Source organism: Heloderma suspectum, chromosome 2, assembly GCF_057233095.1.
Source record: "Heloderma suspectum isolate Gila_16-S chromosome 2, 16-S_ref, whole genome shotgun sequence".
In the NCBI taxonomy this organism is placed as follows: Eukaryota; Metazoa; Chordata; class Lepidosauria; order Squamata; family Helodermatidae; genus Heloderma; species Heloderma suspectum.
In genome coordinates, this window is record NC_139459.1 from 27093325 (window position 1) to 27112411 (window position 19087).

Here is a 19087-nt window from a genome sequence, read left to right on the forward strand (position 1 = left end):
CACCACCACATTGAAGCTGAAAGGAGACACACCCAGATGGGAGCGAAGTCAGGTCTTCCAGCTGTAATTCAAGGGGTTTGACAAAAGTGGGGCACTAATCATTCAGGAAGTACAGCCAGTGGCATACACACACCCCCATCATTGGTGGCTCATAAGTAATGGAATGAATGGCTGACAAGCAGCTGCATGGCCAGGTGTGGCCTGTTTCCTGGGTACCCCATGTCCAATCAAGCAGATAAAAGGCCTAGAGGTAGTTCTGAGTGTTACATTTGCATCTGGTAGCTGTTCACTGGAACTCCCAACATGAGGTCCAAAGAGGCGTCCATGCGAGTGAAGGAGGCCATCATTAGGTTGAAGAAACAACATAAACCCATCAGAGAGATAGCAAAAACATTGGGAGTGGCCAATACAACAGTTTGGAACAACCTGAAAAAGAAGGAATTAACTGGCAAGCTCAGGAACAGCACCACGGAAGACAACTAAAGTGGATGACCGCAGAATTCTGCTCATGGTGAAGAGGAACCCTTTCACAACATCTAGCCAGGTCAAGAACGCTCTTGAGGAGGTAGGCATGTCATTGTCAACACCTACAGTCAAGAGATGGCTTTATGAATGTAAATACAGAGGCTTCACAACAAGGTGCAAACCACTGGTAATGCTCAAGAACAGACAGGCCAGATTAGCCTTTGCCAGCAAACACCTAAAAAAGCCTGCCCAGTTCTGGAATAAGATTCTTTGGACTGATGAAACCAAGATTAACTTGTACCAGAATGATGGGAAGAGAAAAGTGTGGAGAAGGAAAGGAACAGCTCATGATCCAAAGCATACCACATCATCTGTCAAACATGGTGGAGGCAGTGTTATGGCATGGGCATGTATGGCTGCCAATGGAACCGGGTCACTGGTGTTTATTGATGACCTGACTGCTGATAAAAGCAGCAGGATGAATTCTGTATAGGCCTATACTTTCTGCTCAGATTCAGCCGAATGCTGCCAAACTGATAGGACGCCGCTTCATATTGCAGATGGATAATGACCCAAAACATGCAGCAAAAGCTACCCAAAAGTTTCTCAAGGCAAAGAAGTGGGATGTTCTTCAATGGCCAAGTCAGTCACCTGATCTCAACCCAGTAGAGCATGCTTTTCACTTCCTGAAGACAAGACTGAAGGCAGAAAGACCCACAAACAAGCAGCAGCTGAAGGCAGCTGCAGTAAAGGCCTGGCAAAGCATCTTGAGGGAGGAAACTCAGCATTTGGTCATGTCCATGGGTTCCAGACTTCAGGCAGTCATTGACTGCAAAGGATTTTCATCCAGGTATTAAAGGCGATCCTTAAGTTTGAAATGATGTTGGTTTGTTCCATTACTTATGAGCCACCAACGATGGTGGTGTGTGTATGCCACTGGCTGTACTTCCTGAATGGTTAGTGCCCCACTTTTGTTAAACCCCTTGAATTACAGCTGAAAGTCCTGACTTTGCTCCCATCTGGGTGTGTTTCCTTTCAACTTCAATGTGGTGGTGTACAGAGGCCAACTGCCAAAACAGTTGTCCTTGTTCCAATATTTCTGGCCCTGACTGTAGTTCTTGGACAGTCAGCCATAAAGCGATTGAACTGGCATAGATCTGATATTGTGAAATTCCATATACACTAAAAAGAGGCATTTTTTTAAATGCAGTCAGATGAAAGGTAGTGCTAGGCAAATATTCTTGAAAACAGGAGGATGTTCCTTGTGTAATCCATGCCATGCCATCCCTGTATGGGGTGAGGAAGAAGCAATACTTACCAGTGGGGGAACTTGAATAGTATATTAAAACATTTGTATCTAACACCTACTGAAAGCGCAATTCAGTTATGTCTTCCCAGCCTTCCCTCCTTTCAGTGTTTAGGTGAAAACATTGTTTGAAGTAAGGGAGAGATGAATATCAGTGCCTTGATTACACAGATGACACCCCGATTGCTGTCTCCTTTTCATCCAATTCAGGTCCTATCATCTCTCAGAGTTTAATCTTGTTCCTGGTGTTCCAAGGATATTATTAATTTATGCTAGGTCGGTATTCAGATGCTTGTTTGAGCCAGCAGTATTTCAATATATTCTGATAGTACAGGAAGTATGGATATAAATTTTTGCAGATGTATGCAAACACTAGTATTTGTCCATGGGAGATGCTGATAAAATACAGAAACTATTGTAGAAACAACTGTTTCATGCAAACTTTATTCTGATTAGCTCCAAATGTACAATTTACTCCCCCCCAAAATCAGTACATCAGTAATTTACAGAACATGTTTGCAATTCTGTGAGTATAAAAGTAAGACAACAAGAATCTATGCACACCTGCACTAAAGTAATAAAAGCAGAGGATGGTTATCTAGCCACACACAGCAACATTCTTACAGCCTATCTGCAATCACATTTGCGAAAGTGTTTTATGAGCTCAGCTTTAGTAAAGTTATATTACCAAACTTTCCTTTGGCTCTCCAAGAGAAAATGAAGTATGAAAGCAAAAACAGATGACAGGGAATACTGTTTTAGCTTTCTAATACAAAGACATAACAAACAGACACACTAAAGTGTTGGTGATTGCATACTCGTGTGGTTGGAGGTATACAAACTTGCTATTCTATGGAAAGAGTGTAATGCCCCATGGTTTCTTGGCTTCTCTTGGTCAACAGTCATGCCAGCCCATGTGCTAAAAGTAGCAAACGCGCAGATACGCACCACAACTGCCACAGTGTAGCACAACGCATTCCATGGCTTCAGTGGGTGCAACACTCTATGGTTTCCTTACATGGGATATCCGTAGTATACGACCAAATCCTGATTTAGTACTGTACAGCAAAATAAAACACCATTTCACCAATGTAAGAAAGGAATGTGCTCATTCAAGCCATTTGGCTGATACCAGCAGGGAGAGGGGAACAGTGATGACAATTGCAATTCTTCCTAGTCTAGTCAACTTCAGGACAGAATTGCTAGAGTATTCCTGAGAAGTAACAGAGAATGTGGGAGGAAGTGGGGTTTTAAGGAAAATCATACTGTAATAGGCAAATACTCTAAACATCTGAATGACATTCTTGCATTTTTAGAAGCAATTAACTCCTGGGAGAAACTTGGCATCAGAATGGCTAAAATAAGTACTGAATCGTCTATTAGACTTCATAGAAATCATTACTCTGTAAAACTATGCTTGTTTTAATAGTAAATGCACTTTCATCTCTTAGTTGTGAGAAAGGAGAAAACAGTATTTGTCATAACATTTGCAACATGTTAACTTGCAAATATGCTTCATAAAATTCAGTTCGCCAATTAGATATTCTAGAGTACTATGAAGTATAGCAGTTTAGGTCTCAATTTTTAGATGTTTGTCTTAGCACTTCAAGTCATATAGAATTTAAAAAAAAAATACTCCATCCATTCCTGATCATAACAGTAACATATAGCATACTCACATACAAGGGAAATCCTATTGTTTGAACACTGACGGCTACAGCTCAAATAAAGAAAACATGATCCTCAAAAGCAGCCATTCTTTTTAAATAAGAAAACCTTGAAATCAGCAATGTGGGTAGACTTGAGATGTATCTATCCTAAGTAGTTTTTCAATGGAGTAGAGATTGAGCTGGATGCAATATTTCCTTTAAGAGCAATTGATTTAACAATACAGCAAATATTTTAATGGTCTTTTTTTAAAAAGTAAACACACATCCTGTCCATGAATACCCCTCTCATAGCATGCTGTACTGATTTACTGAGCTGTCCATTTTCCATCTTGATAATCTTTCGGGCATTTCACAATTATAGAGAAACACTGATAATCAGAGAAGCATAATGTAATAAAGTTAATTTTAATTCCAACTAATATACAGCATTACATTTTAAATTAATTTATAAGACAGTAATTCATATATCCCTTGTTAGATATAAATAACCATTATATAGTGGCAGCAAATATACATCTCACTGTTCAAGACTCCAAAACCCAGTGCTGTTTACAAAGCAATTATTCCTGCTGTACCCAATAGGAAAGCAACAAGTAACTTACCACAAGACATTAACAGGGAAATAAATCAATGGCAAATACAAGTTTTGCATGATTGTAGCTGCTAAGAAAACCGTATCTCTCAGTTTCGTGCTGGAATAAGAAATCTAAAATTCTTATAAAACACACCAGAAAATACTTACAAATTCAAAAAAACTGGTCAGCATCACAAACATGTACAACCCTATAGAATCTCAACACTGTCGCATCCTAGTACTGCTAGTATTTTAGAAACTGACAATGACTTGAAAGACTACATTCCTGTGCATTATCCACTTTAGTGGTCCATTGCGCTACCCTAAGCAGAAGCAAAAACGTTTTCAATAATTCTGTTTTGGCTTGAAGTTCCAAAGCAATGTGTAAAGAGCAAGACACTGAATGCTTAGCAATATCATGCAATTTATTGGGACTGAATCCTATACACCCAAGCAGCCTGGCCTCACTTCGAAAGTGACTGCAGAGTCCCCCCAAATGGTGCTGCATAGAGAGTACTCTTACTACAAGCACATTTGCCTCCTCAAAGGCAACCCCAACGAGGCACAGTTTTGTTTTGCGATAATACCAATGCACTTCCACTTGTACTGAAAATCACCCCAGAACATCTCATAGCAGCCAGTTTCAGCAGGGCATTCCCAGGCTTACCCCATAACAGGAGGTGAGATTCTAGTTTGCAATGCAGCATTTGAGTAATCAACATCTTCTATCAAGTCCTCAATGAGCTTTCAGAAGTCTCACTGTAAGCTTAAATAAACTATTAAAAACATTAACCAAACCACCTCTTGGGGATTAAAAAACCCACAGTAGATGTAATAGTTCTAAATGGATTTGATATTTCTGAAGTAACTTTGCCTCCCTGTTTAAAGAATAGAAATGGCAAGTTTAAGTCTCTGTGATACTAAAAGATTTCGGAAGCACAGGTTTAATATTAAAACTGAACTAGTGCTGATGCTGATGAAATATTTCATTAATTCCCACGAATGTTTGCTAGTTAGCGACATTATTTAAAAATCACATTTTTTTAACATGTGGAAATCCTTTCCAAAGGATTCCATAATTTCACAATGTTTCCTTTTCAATCAGTGTTTTCCAGAGATAAAACCTCTAGGTTATTTTTTAAAACTTTACTTAAAACTACATTCTGGGCCATGTTTAAGGGATTTATATCTGCTTAGGATATATAAGAGGAGCCAATGGATTTCCAGTGATGTGTATGCACTGGGATTCAGGATTAGACAATTTATTTTAGGTCTTGTGTAAACTATATGGTTATGGATGGAATTCCAACATTCGTGAAACTGATGTTGCAAATCATTGTGAACAGATAACATGCTTTCAAGAGCCATTCACTTTAAACATACGCATTACTTAAAATGACACTTCACCGAAGCTACTGTGAATCGTATCAATACTGTTTTTTCCTCAAAATGAAAGCTAAGGGCTTAACGAAATGTTGTAGGAGATATGGATCAACCACCACTCTGTGTGTCTTTGCTTCCACCACCTCCTTGCAACATCTGTGTGTTACATGGCATAGCTGTGCATTTTCCTGCCCTCATGACCAATAGCCAATGATGTGCGGTAAGGGTGGGGAGATGCATGGTACATCACATATTGGTTCCCTAGGGTGGTATCCAATTAAGTCTCCGTTAGCAGGAGAATGGGGTGATTTCCCATGCAGACCTCCGGTACACCCATGCAGAGCTCCAGAGGCCACAGCAGATTTTCAAGGGGCCACATGGGGGGAAGAGGGGAGGAAAAAATCGTATCACGCAACTGGAACACTGGATTTCACCCCTAGATATTCTGAGGAAGTGGAAGAAAGCAATGGTTGCTCCATATGTCTAGACAAGCCCTAAAGCTGCACTCCTACGAAATGTTAGGCTGCTTAAATCCTATCAAAATCAATGGAATTTGAACAGCATGTGTGCAATGCAGCCTTACTCTTCAATATATAATGTACTCAAATCCTTTGCTTTCCTAAAATACCCAAGAATCTTGTAATATGTTAAACAGCTTAATCTCATATATGAAACACACTATTAGGACAGAGTAGATATTTAAAACCACACAGCATTGCAATGAATCATCACACCTAACAACTAGCCTGTTTTAAGAAATAAACAATGCTAACTCAATGACAAATGTACATTTTCCTCAAAACGACACCACATTTGCTTCTGATTTACTCCTGGCCCATTTACACTGTATTTTCAACCAGCACTCATGAAGGCAGTTAGGTACATGTTTTATTAGTGTTGTTTGCCAGCTGACATTTCTTGACAGGACTTAGTTTGAAAGAGCGAGCATTTATTATTTTGCACACACTGCAAGAACTACGTGAACTGTAAATTGCTTCTGACATGAACTTGCCTGCACTGAAGAGTAAACATTTGCACATTCAGAGCCACTAAACATGGAAGAGATTCTCAGCAGCAGCTTTTATAGATAAAATCCTTAAGAGAAATATCTGATGGATATCAGTGCTAATGAACATTTAAGATTCTGTTCAGTCTTTGCTATCATGCAAGTCAATGCCATTCATGTTTTCTATTCTGGTGATCAGTGTGCAGGCATTCCAGATGATAAAACTTATTTTGCACATACTTGCATTTAAAATCTCTCCAACACTTTAAGTTGAAGGCTCAAGCAGCCTATGAACCAACCAGAGTGGTTTTTTCAATCATGCTCAATGTTTGAATAGAAGGTAGTCCATAAACGTGCATCAAACTATGGGTATGATGATGAACTGCACTTAAGATGACCCGATTGCGTTAGACCTTAGGGTACCTTCTTAAAAACCGAAAGCCTTCCAAAAAGGAAAAATGAAAGAAGAAAGGAAGAAAGAAGAAAATCCAAATAACCTCCAATATGTATGGATGACAAGTCTGTTTGAGCCCTACATTTATTTAAAACTGAATCAGCCTAAAACAGACTGGAATTACTTCCTTGATCCAACTGTAAAAGACAAAATCATAAATTACTATGTATCAATGGCTGCCAACACACAAGTGGATTCTAGCAGAAAGGCTTCTAAAAAAATTTAATGTAAAAATTTAATGATATGATCTCCAGTTCCAAGGAGATCATATCCACCATAATACCGACCCCGAAAGGGAAGAACCTCTTGCCCCCTGTATAGCATCCCATTCCCACTCCCAAATCCGTTCTTTCCTCACTCTCTTCTGTGTTAAACCCTTTCTCTTTTGCCACACGACTATCTGTGTATAGTTCACAATTCCCATATCATGGCAGGAGCAGTGGAGTGGTTTTGAAGGAGTGAGGGAAAAGATGGGAAAGGCACTGCTGAGGTGGTTCCAGTTTCAGAAACCAACACTCTAGCCCATCACAAATTGGGCAACCAATTATACAAAGTGCATTTTAAGGGGGAAAGTTCATTATTTCCAACATTCCAGTTTCTTTTTGTAAAGTGAGGTTGTTTTGGTTGCAGAATGCATTACCGAAAGAGCATTCCCCAAGCAATGGATATGAGATTCAGAGTTCTGTGGGTTTAGACATCATCAAATATTCTGCTTCGTGACATTGACAAGTATCTTCCACCAGGTTGATACCTGTAAGAGATATAAAGAAGTAGAACTTATGTTAAAAAATTGTACGTAACCTTAAGGAATAAACAACATAAGATCAGCAACTAACAGAATCACACATCTACTAGTGCCAAACTTTTATCTTGACATTTTGCCATGTAAAATATAGACGAGCCAAGGGCATAACTTACATTTAGAATTTAAGACCTTTATCCCCAAGGACCCGAGTAATGTGCTTTCCACAATTGATAAGATACATGTTTTAAAAAAGAGATCTACGTAACATCGCTGGATGCCCATATTTCCCGTAATGCTACAACATTTATTTGCAATATAAGCATGCAATTTGTTATCTGAAATGAGAACTGGAAACTATCATATAACATAGGAAGCTGCCTTATACGGAGTCAGACCATTGGCCCATCTAGCCCAGTATTGTCAACGTGGACTGGATGTGGCTCTCCAGGGTTTCAGGCAGGATTTCTTTCCTAGCCTACCTAGAGATACTGGGGATTGAACCTAGGACCTTCTGAATGCAAAGCATGTGTTCCACCGCTGAGCTTTTGGCTCCACTGTCATAACGCGTAATTATCTTTACGTGCAGAGTGTATATCACACATGCCTGCTTCAAACATTTCTTGGTCATTATTCAAGGCAGAAAAACAAAAAGAAAAACCTGTTCTGCTAGGATATTATGAATTAGGTGCTTATTGTGTTTGCTCTGTCATAAGGCACAAGTAGATAAGACAGTGGGAGAGCTGTGATCACATCTCCTGGTTTGTTTTTTAAGATACATGAAGCCATACCTTCCCACAATTTGGACTGGGACTTCTTGTTTGTTTTAAATCCTTTCCCCATGTGCTGGTTTCCTGATCCAGATTGCCCTCCACAGGGCAAAAACAGACACGAGAAAGAAGGGGTAAACGTCTGCTCTCCAGGACCAATGTCAAGGTTTCTACTTACTCAGGGGACTCATTAGCCATACAGAAATATAGACGCTTGTACATTAAAATATGTTTAAAATCCAAAACAGTCCTGTGAACTCCCAGGACTTTTGGAATGTTCATGGCATAAAGATGAGAAATTCTAGAACAGATCATATAGTCTTGGAGGGGGAACTTCTGGATTCACACTGAATGGCAGAGACAGGAACACCTGCCTTTGCTGTTACTTTTTCTTTAGGGTGCATGCTGTCACCCAAACACAGCTGTCCTAAAATCTTGGATTTCTTCATTGGGAAGAGAGAGGTCTAAAGGAATTTGACGTCAGGCAGATTCTACAAGTCAAGCAATTAAATATATGGATGAGAGTAGTTGAGCTGCAGTTTGTTGAAGGTGTCAGGTAAAAACAAACAATGAAGATGATGGAGGAACGGAATTGAACTATTTGAGACCCTAACAGCTTATAATACCTTAGAGGGAAGCATTAGGGCCACTAGAATGCATGCTAGAAATGAACTCCTCCCCAGCCTATACTCCCCCTGCACCAGTCCCCAGCAGTCAAGTTCTAAGGTTCAGGCAATCTGCTCCAATCCTGAGCCTATATGGATACCTGTGTTTCGTCCTATTAAGAAAATAGTAGCTTGGGTGTGAGTGTGTTAAACTGAGGAAATGGTACAGGGTTTAAAACTCCCCCACCCTGTAGCCCAGTCTTATTGTTCCCTCCCAAGCAGATGATTTGTGGAAGTTTCGATCATGGGTTTCCTGATGTCACCGTTGGTTTTACTCAAAGATTATTCACAAAGGCTGAGATCCAAAGAGCTACTTAGGCGCACACAAGGGGCCTGTGCCAGCCCAGTGGAATTTCTGACTCTTGCTCTTTGAAGAGCTGACCCCATGCTGCAGGCTTTAATTGATCCTTGGTGAAATGGTTGCGTAAGGCTTTCCCCCCACAGGCTAACTGGCATACAGCATTTTTTCTTTATTCAACAGGCTAGCCTATGGGTATTCACTGATGATGACCGGTGGGATGGGGAGTAGGAAGTTTATACATATGTGCCCCCTTTTTTATTACTGATTTCGCCTCCCACTCCCAAATGTGTTTTAAATTCTGAATATTCCTCACCTTCCTGAATCAGAGTCAAGAGGATCTTCACTAATTGAGTCAGCATTAAAGTCCAGAGGTTCTGCATCTTGGAGAAGCTCAACTCTATCCCTTTCACTCCTCCCATTTGACCTGGTGTACTTAGAGGCTACTGCTGCAAGAAAATAATTAAAATATTAAAAAAAAAACCTCATTAACGCTTTCTTCCAATATTAGATCATGGACAATGATCACATATTACTAATACCTAAGTTAAAGATGTAGACTTGAGCTGTACTTTTAGGGCCAATTTAAGTCAATGTTTGTACTGGAAATTGGTAGCTAAAGATTATCTTAAGTGGAAATGTGCAACTTCACACAGAAAGATGGGTTACCCTCCTCCATTGGCATCAGATTCTAACATATCTTTTTCTCCATTAAGAATGTACATGGAGGAACATTCAAGAAAAATGTTATAGATTCCACAGGAAAGCTTCAGAAGCAGGAGTGAGGAGGCACTACGGTTTCTTTCATGCAGAAAAATGTTAATGTTAGATTCTGCCTTGGAAATAGAAAAAAAGACTCAGAATAGAGATGTTCAAATGAGAAGTAGGACATTTGTTGACATATGAAAGCATCATACTACAGCAGTTCTCAAGATACAGTACTCCCCTGTACTCAAAGAATTGCCTACTGCAGAGTGATTTTCTTCAATCATTTTACAGTTGAGATGCATGTGAAACTAAAAAGTTCTCTGTTTACAATGGAACAGGGTTTGATGTGGAATTATTAATCATTTATTTAGCGCCCAACATTTTCTAAGCAATGTACAAAGATAAAAGAAACAAGAGAGTCATTGCCCAGCAGATTAAAATCTAATAAACATGGCACAAAAGAAAAAAAAAGGATGTGATAGGAAGAGGAAAAACAAGCAAACGGATTACTGAAGTTACATTATTGCTACTGGGCAGTACAAAAATGTAATAAATAAAATAAAAGAAATGACTAGCTGCAATAGAGACAGATCAGGGAGGAAAGGAGCCAGCTGGCTTCCAGTCCTATCGCTCTCTCTATAGTAACTAAGTGGGATTACGCCAAGAGGTGTTCACCGAATCCATATACATCTTGAGGAGGTTCCAAGACAAGTCAAACTTCAAGAATACATGTTGGACTAATTCTCACAACCTATTCTGTAACAATCACCATTCTAAGGTGATTGCAAAAAGCCAACTGCAGTGGAGAACTATTCACAGAATCCACCCTCTTTGCTCCTTTTAATGAGTATCATTTGGAGCCTTAACAAAAATCCTTGTTTGTGAGTTAGAATGTCTGATTCAAGGAAGCACATTTGCACCATGTATGGATCTTCATTTCTTGTTCTGTATCTGAACTAGTACAAATTTGCTTCTGCTTGCACAAAGGTGGGGAATTTTCTGCTTGTGCATATGTGTGATTTTATATCCAAGAAATTTTTAAAATCCTGAAATATTCAGCTTTTGTAAAAAAACAAAACAAAAACCTCCCACTAGCACACAAGGTTTTAAACTTTGAAAATGAGGGCAATAAATGCTAAAGGGTCAAACCAAAGAAGCAAGAAAACTAATACCTGAACTTATTATCATTTTCCAGAGCACATGGCCTTGAGGAGGTAACCAAGGGTTGTATTGAACGTTAGTTTAGCTTAAGTCCCATTCATTTTACTGGGTCTCCTCTAAGCAGAACAAACATTGGATACAACCCAAAGGAGCAGCAGCAGCTCTTCCTCCTCCTCAAATTAGAATGTTTATTTTCAAAGTCAATGCAACATGCCCCCTGGCTGTAGCTCAGCACTCCCCTGATTAAAACATTCATTTTAACAATGATCACAAATTATTCACACTTAAGTATGAATTAAGTGTCACCAAAATCTATTGGGAGTCAGACCAACCCATCCATAACTGTCTGAAAGATTGGAATGAAAATACAAAAACTAGCTGAGATTCTCAGATATAAGATGGGGTCTTTCATGCTGGACTAGGAGACCTCTCCTCTGTCTTAAGGGAAAGGTTACTTGACAAGAGGCGTACATGTTCTCCCTCCATCACATGACGTTAATCCTAAACAGATCCTATATATTATGACAGAGAAAATACCTCGGAAGACAATGTTGGAAGGTACCCAAATCTGAAATAAAGAGCAGCATTATAATACCAATGCTACATCTGTGAAGTAATACTCATGGTAAAGTTGATAAGTTCTTACATCTGTTTGTGTTAGTCTCTGTGAAGCTAGACTCTTTTTGGTCTGCTTGAACATTTCTGTTTCTAGCTGAATCTTCACGGTTGTTTCCATACCGTTCTTTCCACTCCTGGCCAAAAACACACAAAAATTACAACACATATGTAGAATCTATGTACATATTAAATAAACTCTAATCTCTAATAGTAGAATATTATTAGATTACTCTTATTATAATGGTATTAAATCATTCCCTCTCATATTCTGAAATCTTTCATATAAATTCTGGTGAAAAACATAGGTCTCCAGCTTAGTGGAATCATGCCTGAAAAGACTGGCTGTTGTAATAAAAGAGGGCAGAGCTGCCTCTTCCAGGTTCTAAAACTTCCCTTGAATAGGCCTGTGGTTAAAATTTATGGGACGCGTTGTCAGCTGATGAAAATTAGTAACCTTTTTTAAAGCCACAGAAATAGTAAACAACCAATGTTCTATAATTGCAAGTCTACTCTTTAAAAATGTACAGTAACAATCTGGCACCCACATCTAAATAATATAATTAAGGCTGCAGTCCTATGAAGATCTAGTTGTGCCTAACTTTGCATAGGACCGGACACTGCATTACAGAAATACTCACACCCCCCAAAGTAACAATGGAGGTTTTCATTCAGACACTTGTGTTTTACTGATTGGAAAAGCAACAACATATGGAACTGTCCACATACCCTTCTCCTATTTTCACCGTCTTCTTGCCTTTGCCGTTTTCTTTTTTCTAGGGAGAAAAAATGTTTTCACTCAAATTTATAGTTGATTAAAAAAATAATCTTAATATGTACTTTCAATGCTTAAAAAAAATAAATGTTGGAGTTACTGGGGAAAAGCAGAGATGTTTGGTGCGTTTAGATATTTCTGTTTTGTTTGGTGTGAGTTTGGACTGCCCAAGCTGTGTTCTTGAGTAAAACAAATGCTGGGCACCTTACTGCTGCCTTCACTCCATCTCCCCGGAGGAACTTGTGTGAATGGCTGAGGCAGCACTGGGGCAGGGCCTGGCCATGCTTTGTTTTCCTACCTAGTCAGGAGGATGTATGGATTGTGAAGAATCCATTCCATCTGCAACTCGTGGACTGCCAGGTGCCTTTCTTTCTGTCATCTGCTCATTGAAGGAATCAGATTTTTTTTAATTTAGGCAAATTCACATTTGTGCAAATTTGCACTGTGAAAAATGTGCAAATCCACCGAAATATGGAAATCCTCCTCAAATGTGCATTTCCAGACTTTAGCCTATGGGGGAAAATGCGCATTTTGGGCCATTTTTAAAATTTTTTGCATGTTCTTCTATTACTAAATTTGTGCAAAATTCAAGAAAGTCAGAAAAATGGTCCAGAAGTCCACAGAATCCACCTGACTAGGGGAAAGCCAGTCTGCTGCAGAAATCGCAGGTTGGATTCATACAAATCCAAACTCGTTTGATTCCATTGCAGATTTCTTTGACATCCCTGGTCATGAGAGTCAAGAAGATGATAGCAGCCTCAATACCCTTTTGTGTCTGCCCCCTCCCCGCAGGATTGCATGTTTGGGATGGGGGTAGCACAAAGCAGGCATGTGGAGAAACAATACCTACCCCAATCTGAAGACCCTTCTCTCTGTTCCTCTGTGAGAAGACAACTCCCTCTGCCCCTTCACAGCAGATTACTTCTTTCCTTAGAAGCAATTCAATAGGCCCTGAAGCAGATTTTGTTTTTGAAGTGGTTTTGTCTGGGATGATTGTGTTTGATTTGTGTTTTAAGTGACTGAGGAAGAGGAGGGAACGTTGGCTTAAAAGTGTGTGTGTGTCTGTGTGTGTGTGTGTGTGTGTGTGATGGAATGACAAAAGCCCACTTCATTTGTGATTTGGAGGGAGGGGAGGATGGAACCAGTACAATATCTTGATTTTGAGAATCTTCAGTTTTGATGGATCTGGGAAAGTGTTAATTGTGTGTGTGTGTGTGTGTGTGTAAAACCCCACATGCAATTCCAAACTTGTTTTTCCCCAATCCCTGCACCACAAAATTCTGGACAGTGAGAATTTACTGTTGTTGAGATTTGATTGGATGGGTGATGCAATTCTAAAATAACCCTTCTTACTAGAATTGTTCTCGGCCTTTAAAGGTCAAGACCAGCACGTTGAATTGGACCTGGAAATGGACTAGAAGTCAGTGAAGATGGAGAAGCACTGGCATGATGTGCTCAATTTTCCAGACCATTTTCAAAGACAGCCTTGCATACAACACACTGCAGTAGTTTGAAAAGGAGATTACCAGGCCATGGATAAGTGAAGCAAAGCTATCTCAGTCCAGGCAAGGTTGTAGCTGGCATACTAGCCGAAGCTGGTAAAAAGTGCTCTGGGCCAGAGGCTACCTGTGCCTCTAGCGACAAGGATGGACAATGAGCACCCCCAGAGAATGAACCTGGTTCTTTAGGGGGAGTGCAACACCTCCTAGAATAGGCTGAGCAACACTCATCTAGGTGGGCTAATCATCCACCAGAATTCTTATCTGGATTGAACTGCCATTTATTATCTCTCATCCACTCCATTACTCCTTTCAGGCAGTGATTTAGGACTCCAACTGCCTCACCTGCATTAGATGACAAGGAGAAGGAGAGTTGGGTCATCGTATATTGATGACAGCTCACTCCAAATCCCTGGATAACTTCAATCAGTAGTTTCATGCAGATTTTAAAAAGCACAGGGGAATCAAAGAGAACCCGGTGGGACCACAAAGCATAAATGCCAAGGTGTCGAGCAGCAATTTCTCAGCACCACCTCCTTGAACTGGCCACCCAGGTATGAGTGGAACCACTGAAAAGCAGTGGCACCCACACCCAACTGGGGAAGCCTTTCCAGAAGGATACTATGGTTGATGGTATCAAAATCTGCTGAGAGGGGTCCGGGAGAATCAACGGGTAGTACTCCCTGTCTCTTTTCTAGCAAAGGTCATCCCACACAAGGCAGCCTAGGAGTTGACTGACATGGACTGAGAAAATCATGCTGGTTGCAGAATGAAGACTTAATGCAGGTATGTGCTCTCTCAATTTTTTAATGCTATAAAAGCCATCAATGTCTTTTTTCATTGGAAAATATGCCTCACATTTTCCTGCTCAAATCTTTATATATTCACATGCAAATTTAAGTGGAAATCCGTCAACTAAAAATCTGATCAATCAATTAACATTCCTTTAGTGTACGCTATATATGTATATGGATCTATAATGCAATTCAGGAAGATGTGGAAGAAGCAAAAATCAGAAGTCTAGATTTCTTGATAATGTGACAGAGAAGAATATTCCCAAATTAAAAGATCAGCACTGTGGTATGAGTGCACCAAACATCATTGGATGAGCTTAATGCATCCTCATGCACTTGTGATACACACAGGGAGGGCAGAAGCCAATAGAGAGCAACATGAAAGAGACAGGATTCTCACAAGGGGCTGGTCTCCTCCCTATATGCAACACACAACCAGTCTGTTTTTAAAAAATGGATTAGAAAAATGCAGTGCTCTGCCAGATGTACCTTTGGGATCCTCCAGAAAGGCAATGCTTAGAAAAACATGAAAAGGTTCTTGGGTTTTTTTGTACTCTGTCTAGCAAAAATTCATTGCAAAGCAAAAATATACTTTCTTCTTACCTCTTCTGATTAACTCTTTTCCTTCATCTACTAAGTCTGAGGTCATCTCATTGTCTCCCATGAACTGCTGGAATCCCAGAAGATTCAGACACCGAGTTCCTAAACTGATGAAAATCAATGGTAAAAAAGTTTTCTTCCATTAGCAAAAAATAAAACAAAGAAGCATAGACGTTAGCTGGGACTTGTAGAATGACCCCTGGGATTTTACTTGTGGTGAGACTGGAAGAACCCTGGGCTCATGAGTTCTTCCCCAGCCCTCCTCTGCTCTCCTTGCCAGAGGACGAACGATAATGAATGAACTGGGAGATCCTCGTGTCCAAATAAATTAGCCTCTTCCTGTTACTGTTTACCCAAGCTGAGAGGAACAGGAGAGAGGCAAGAGATGGAGTATCTGAATCTGAGGCCTTCTGATCTCACCTGAGTTAGAATTGTAGGAACAAAGTGACCTCTCAGCAGTTCCTCTCTATGTGAGAAATATGAGGCTTACAATGGGTTACCTATGTCAGATACTCAGGGATCCCCCCCATCCTACTTAGCCCCCCGCATCATAGCTTACCCCATTCAGCAGGGCCCCTTGTGTAGCATTTGGGGGGTGGGTTCGAGGATCTGCCATGGGGAGAGGAGAAGCCTGCTTCTGCCAGCCCCATTGCATGTGCCTAAATCTGGATCTAATCTAATGTAAATTAAAATGAAAACATGAAGGTGCATGTGGGGAAATCACTATTTCTCAATGAATTCAATTTAAAATTATTAACTAAGGCAGCAATCCCATGGCTGCTAGACAGTGGCTAGACGGCCATAGGATATCTTGTTTTCTGGGAACCGACCTCCCCCCACTTTCGTGCACGCCTCCGTGTCTGGGGGCGTGCTGGGTCAGGCGGAAATGCCTGTATGACACATCCCATGTGTTGTACAGGAGCCTCCTTCCCCGCTCAGCCCTCCTGCGGCTAGATAGCAGCAACTAGCTGTCTAGCCAAAAATGCAGGGCAGGAGGAGCGTGGAGGGAACGATCCCATCCGTGCTTCTCCTGCTCTGCATTGGATAGGCGGTCGCCTCCGAGTTCGGAGGCGGCCGCCTATCTAGAAAGGATTGCACCCTAAAGCTATGAAGGCAGAACGCCTCTTATTAGAATATTAACAAGGGACAAAAGCAGAACTGAAATGTATCTACTAATAATCAGACAAAGAAGACTACAGTTTTGTTATGTTCTATGGTAGGTATTCACAACTGCTGGGACATAGCTCACAACATATGAATTCAGTAAAATGAGGGACACGCTGGTAATTATGTGGTGGGTAGGGTAGGTTGCTCTAAATATTTGTTACACAAATTCATCCTAGCCATTATTACCTAACTACAGAAGCTTATTAATGATCCTACAATTGTAAACACACATAACTGGAAGCAATGTTAGGCAAACAGAAGAAGCAAAGGTGACTCAACACTTCAACGTTCTTTGCCAGCATCAAGCTTGATGTTTTCATTCTTGTACAGGGATGGTAGTACTTGAAGATTTTAATTTGGTTTTTCAAGGCCAGCTAAGAATGGCTCAGGTATACCCTTGAAGGAGGCTTTACTCGGGAAGGGAGCAACCATTTCAGAAGAATCAATATAAATATCCAAGTAAACGAGACAAACCTAAGCAAGTTGTTACCTACCTGAAGTAAGTAGCAATACAGAGAATGACAACCAGCATGGGATAATAGATATAAAACCCATCTGCAATGAAGGACAACACTTTCATGGACCCCATAATCTGGGAAGCAAAAAGCAACAGAGGTTAGTAAGACCCTGTATTTGGTTTTGTTTGTTAAAATACATTATGGGCTGGATCCAGGATCTGCCTTCTGTGAGAGGAAGGGGCCTTCCAAAGAGGAAGAGCTCTGCTCATGGAAGGTCCCTCTGTCTGATTTTTGGGGATCTCCCCTCTCCCCCACACCGCAGCTCACTCCATTCAGCAGGGTCTCCTGACTCTTTGTGTGGAATTTTCAGGGGGTGCAGGAGCTGCCATGGGAAGGAGGGTGTCCACTTCCAGCAGTGCAATGGATACATCTGGATCCAACCCTTTATATCACAATTGATTACTGTTCAGATGTATTGTTACCATAAGATTTAGCCAGTAGGATATATGTTTTAGTAATATTCATTTGTATAAATATCACAGACAGTGATACATTGGACAAACATGGATTATAATTTTCCACAGTTGACAGCCAATTAAGATTCTGCTTTTATTGTCTTCGTGAGTTTGCACCAATACAATCAAGAGAATGGAAGGGTACTCTATGTCTGATGATCATTTCCAACTCAAAAGTAGTTGTAAACAATTTTTGCAGACAGATTTTCATCTTAAAAGCCAACATCTTGCTCTGTGCTACCACCTGCTGACAGAAAACAGCATGCTAGCTCTGCATAGTGGGTCAGATGCAACTCAAGGTGCTGATTTATTTATTTATTTCATTTCTATAACGCCCAATAGCCGAAGCTCTCTGGGCGGTTCACAAAAATTAAAACCAAACAGCACACAATAAAACAATTTGAAATATACAGAACATTAAAACCACAATATAACAATACAACCACAATAAAACCTAGCAGCAGTGCAGGAATTTAAAATACAGATTTAAAACAGCAAAGCTAAAAGTTTAGAAAGCTAAAATGCTAAAATGCCTGGGAAAATAAAAAAGTCTTCATCTGGCACCGAAAGGAATACAATGTAGGTGCCAGGCGAACCTCACCAGGGAGCTCATTCCACAGCCGGGGTGCCACAGCAGAAAAAGCCCTCCTCCTAGTAGCCACCCGCCTCACTTCCTTTGGCAGGGGCTCACGGAGAAGGACCGCTGACGATGATCTTAAGGTCTGGGCAGGCACATGTGGGAGGAGGCGATCCTTCAGATAACCTGGCCCCAAGCCGTTAAGGGCTTTAAATGTTAATACCAGCACTTTGAATTGGGCCCGGAAATGGACTGGCAGCCAGTGCAGCTGGAAAAGTACTGGCGTAACATGAGCTCACAGGCCAGTCCCTGTTAACAGTCTTGCTGCCCTATTTTGGACCAGCTGAAGTTTCCGGACCGTTTTCAAAGGCAGCCCCACGTATAACGCATTGCAGTAATCCAGACGAGAAGTTATCAGAGCATGGATAACTGTAGCTAGGCTATCTCTGTCCAGATAAGGGTGTAGTTGGTATACCAGCCTAAGCTGATAAAAAGTGCCCCATGCCACTGAGTTCACCTGTGCCTCAAGTGACAGTTCTGGATCCAAGAGCACCCCCAAACTACCAACGTGATCCTTTAGGGAGAGTGCAACCCCCTCCAGAACAGGTTGAATATCACCTAGCCGGGCAGACGAACCACCCACTAACAGTACCTCCGTCTTGTCTGGATTGAGTTTCAGTTTACTGGCCCTCATCCAGTCCATTACTGTGCCCAGGCACTGATTCAGAACAGCCACTGCCTCACCTGGATTTGATGAGAAAGAGAGGTAGAGCTGGATGTCATCCGCATATTGATGGCACCTCAGCCCACACCTCTGGATAAGCTCCCCCAGCGGTTTCATGTAGATGTTAAACAGCATAGGCTCTATTTTATCCCGGTAAGCTG

At 40.8% G+C, this 19087-nt stretch overlaps 1 protein-coding gene across 6 annotated transcripts in view; it reads right to left on the reverse strand.

The window, feature by feature from the left end:
- Positions 1-2188: 2188 nt before the first annotated feature.
- The window catches only part of LMBRD2 (LMBR1 domain containing 2), a 39506-nt gene continuing 22607 nt past the window's right edge, over positions 2189-19087 (reverse strand). For 3 of the 6 annotated variants that reach the window (XM_084833060.1, XM_084833061.1, XM_084833062.1), the window contains 6 exons: positions 17147-17244; positions 15489-15592; positions 12547-12593; positions 11849-11954; positions 9650-9782; positions 2189-7609 (listed from right to left, as the gene is read on the reverse strand). In XM_084833060.1, coding sequence (XP_084689186.1) covers positions 7549-7609; positions 9650-9782; positions 11849-11954; positions 12547-12593; positions 15489-15592; positions 17147-17244 — 549 coding nt within the window. In that variant the 3' untranslated portion in view covers positions 2189-7548. Of the gene's footprint in view, positions 7610-9649; positions 9783-11848; positions 11955-12546; positions 12594-15488; positions 15593-17146; positions 17245-19087 lie in introns of those variants that run through there. The other 3 variants (XM_084833063.1, XM_084833064.1, XM_084833065.1) reach the window with 3 other exon arrangements.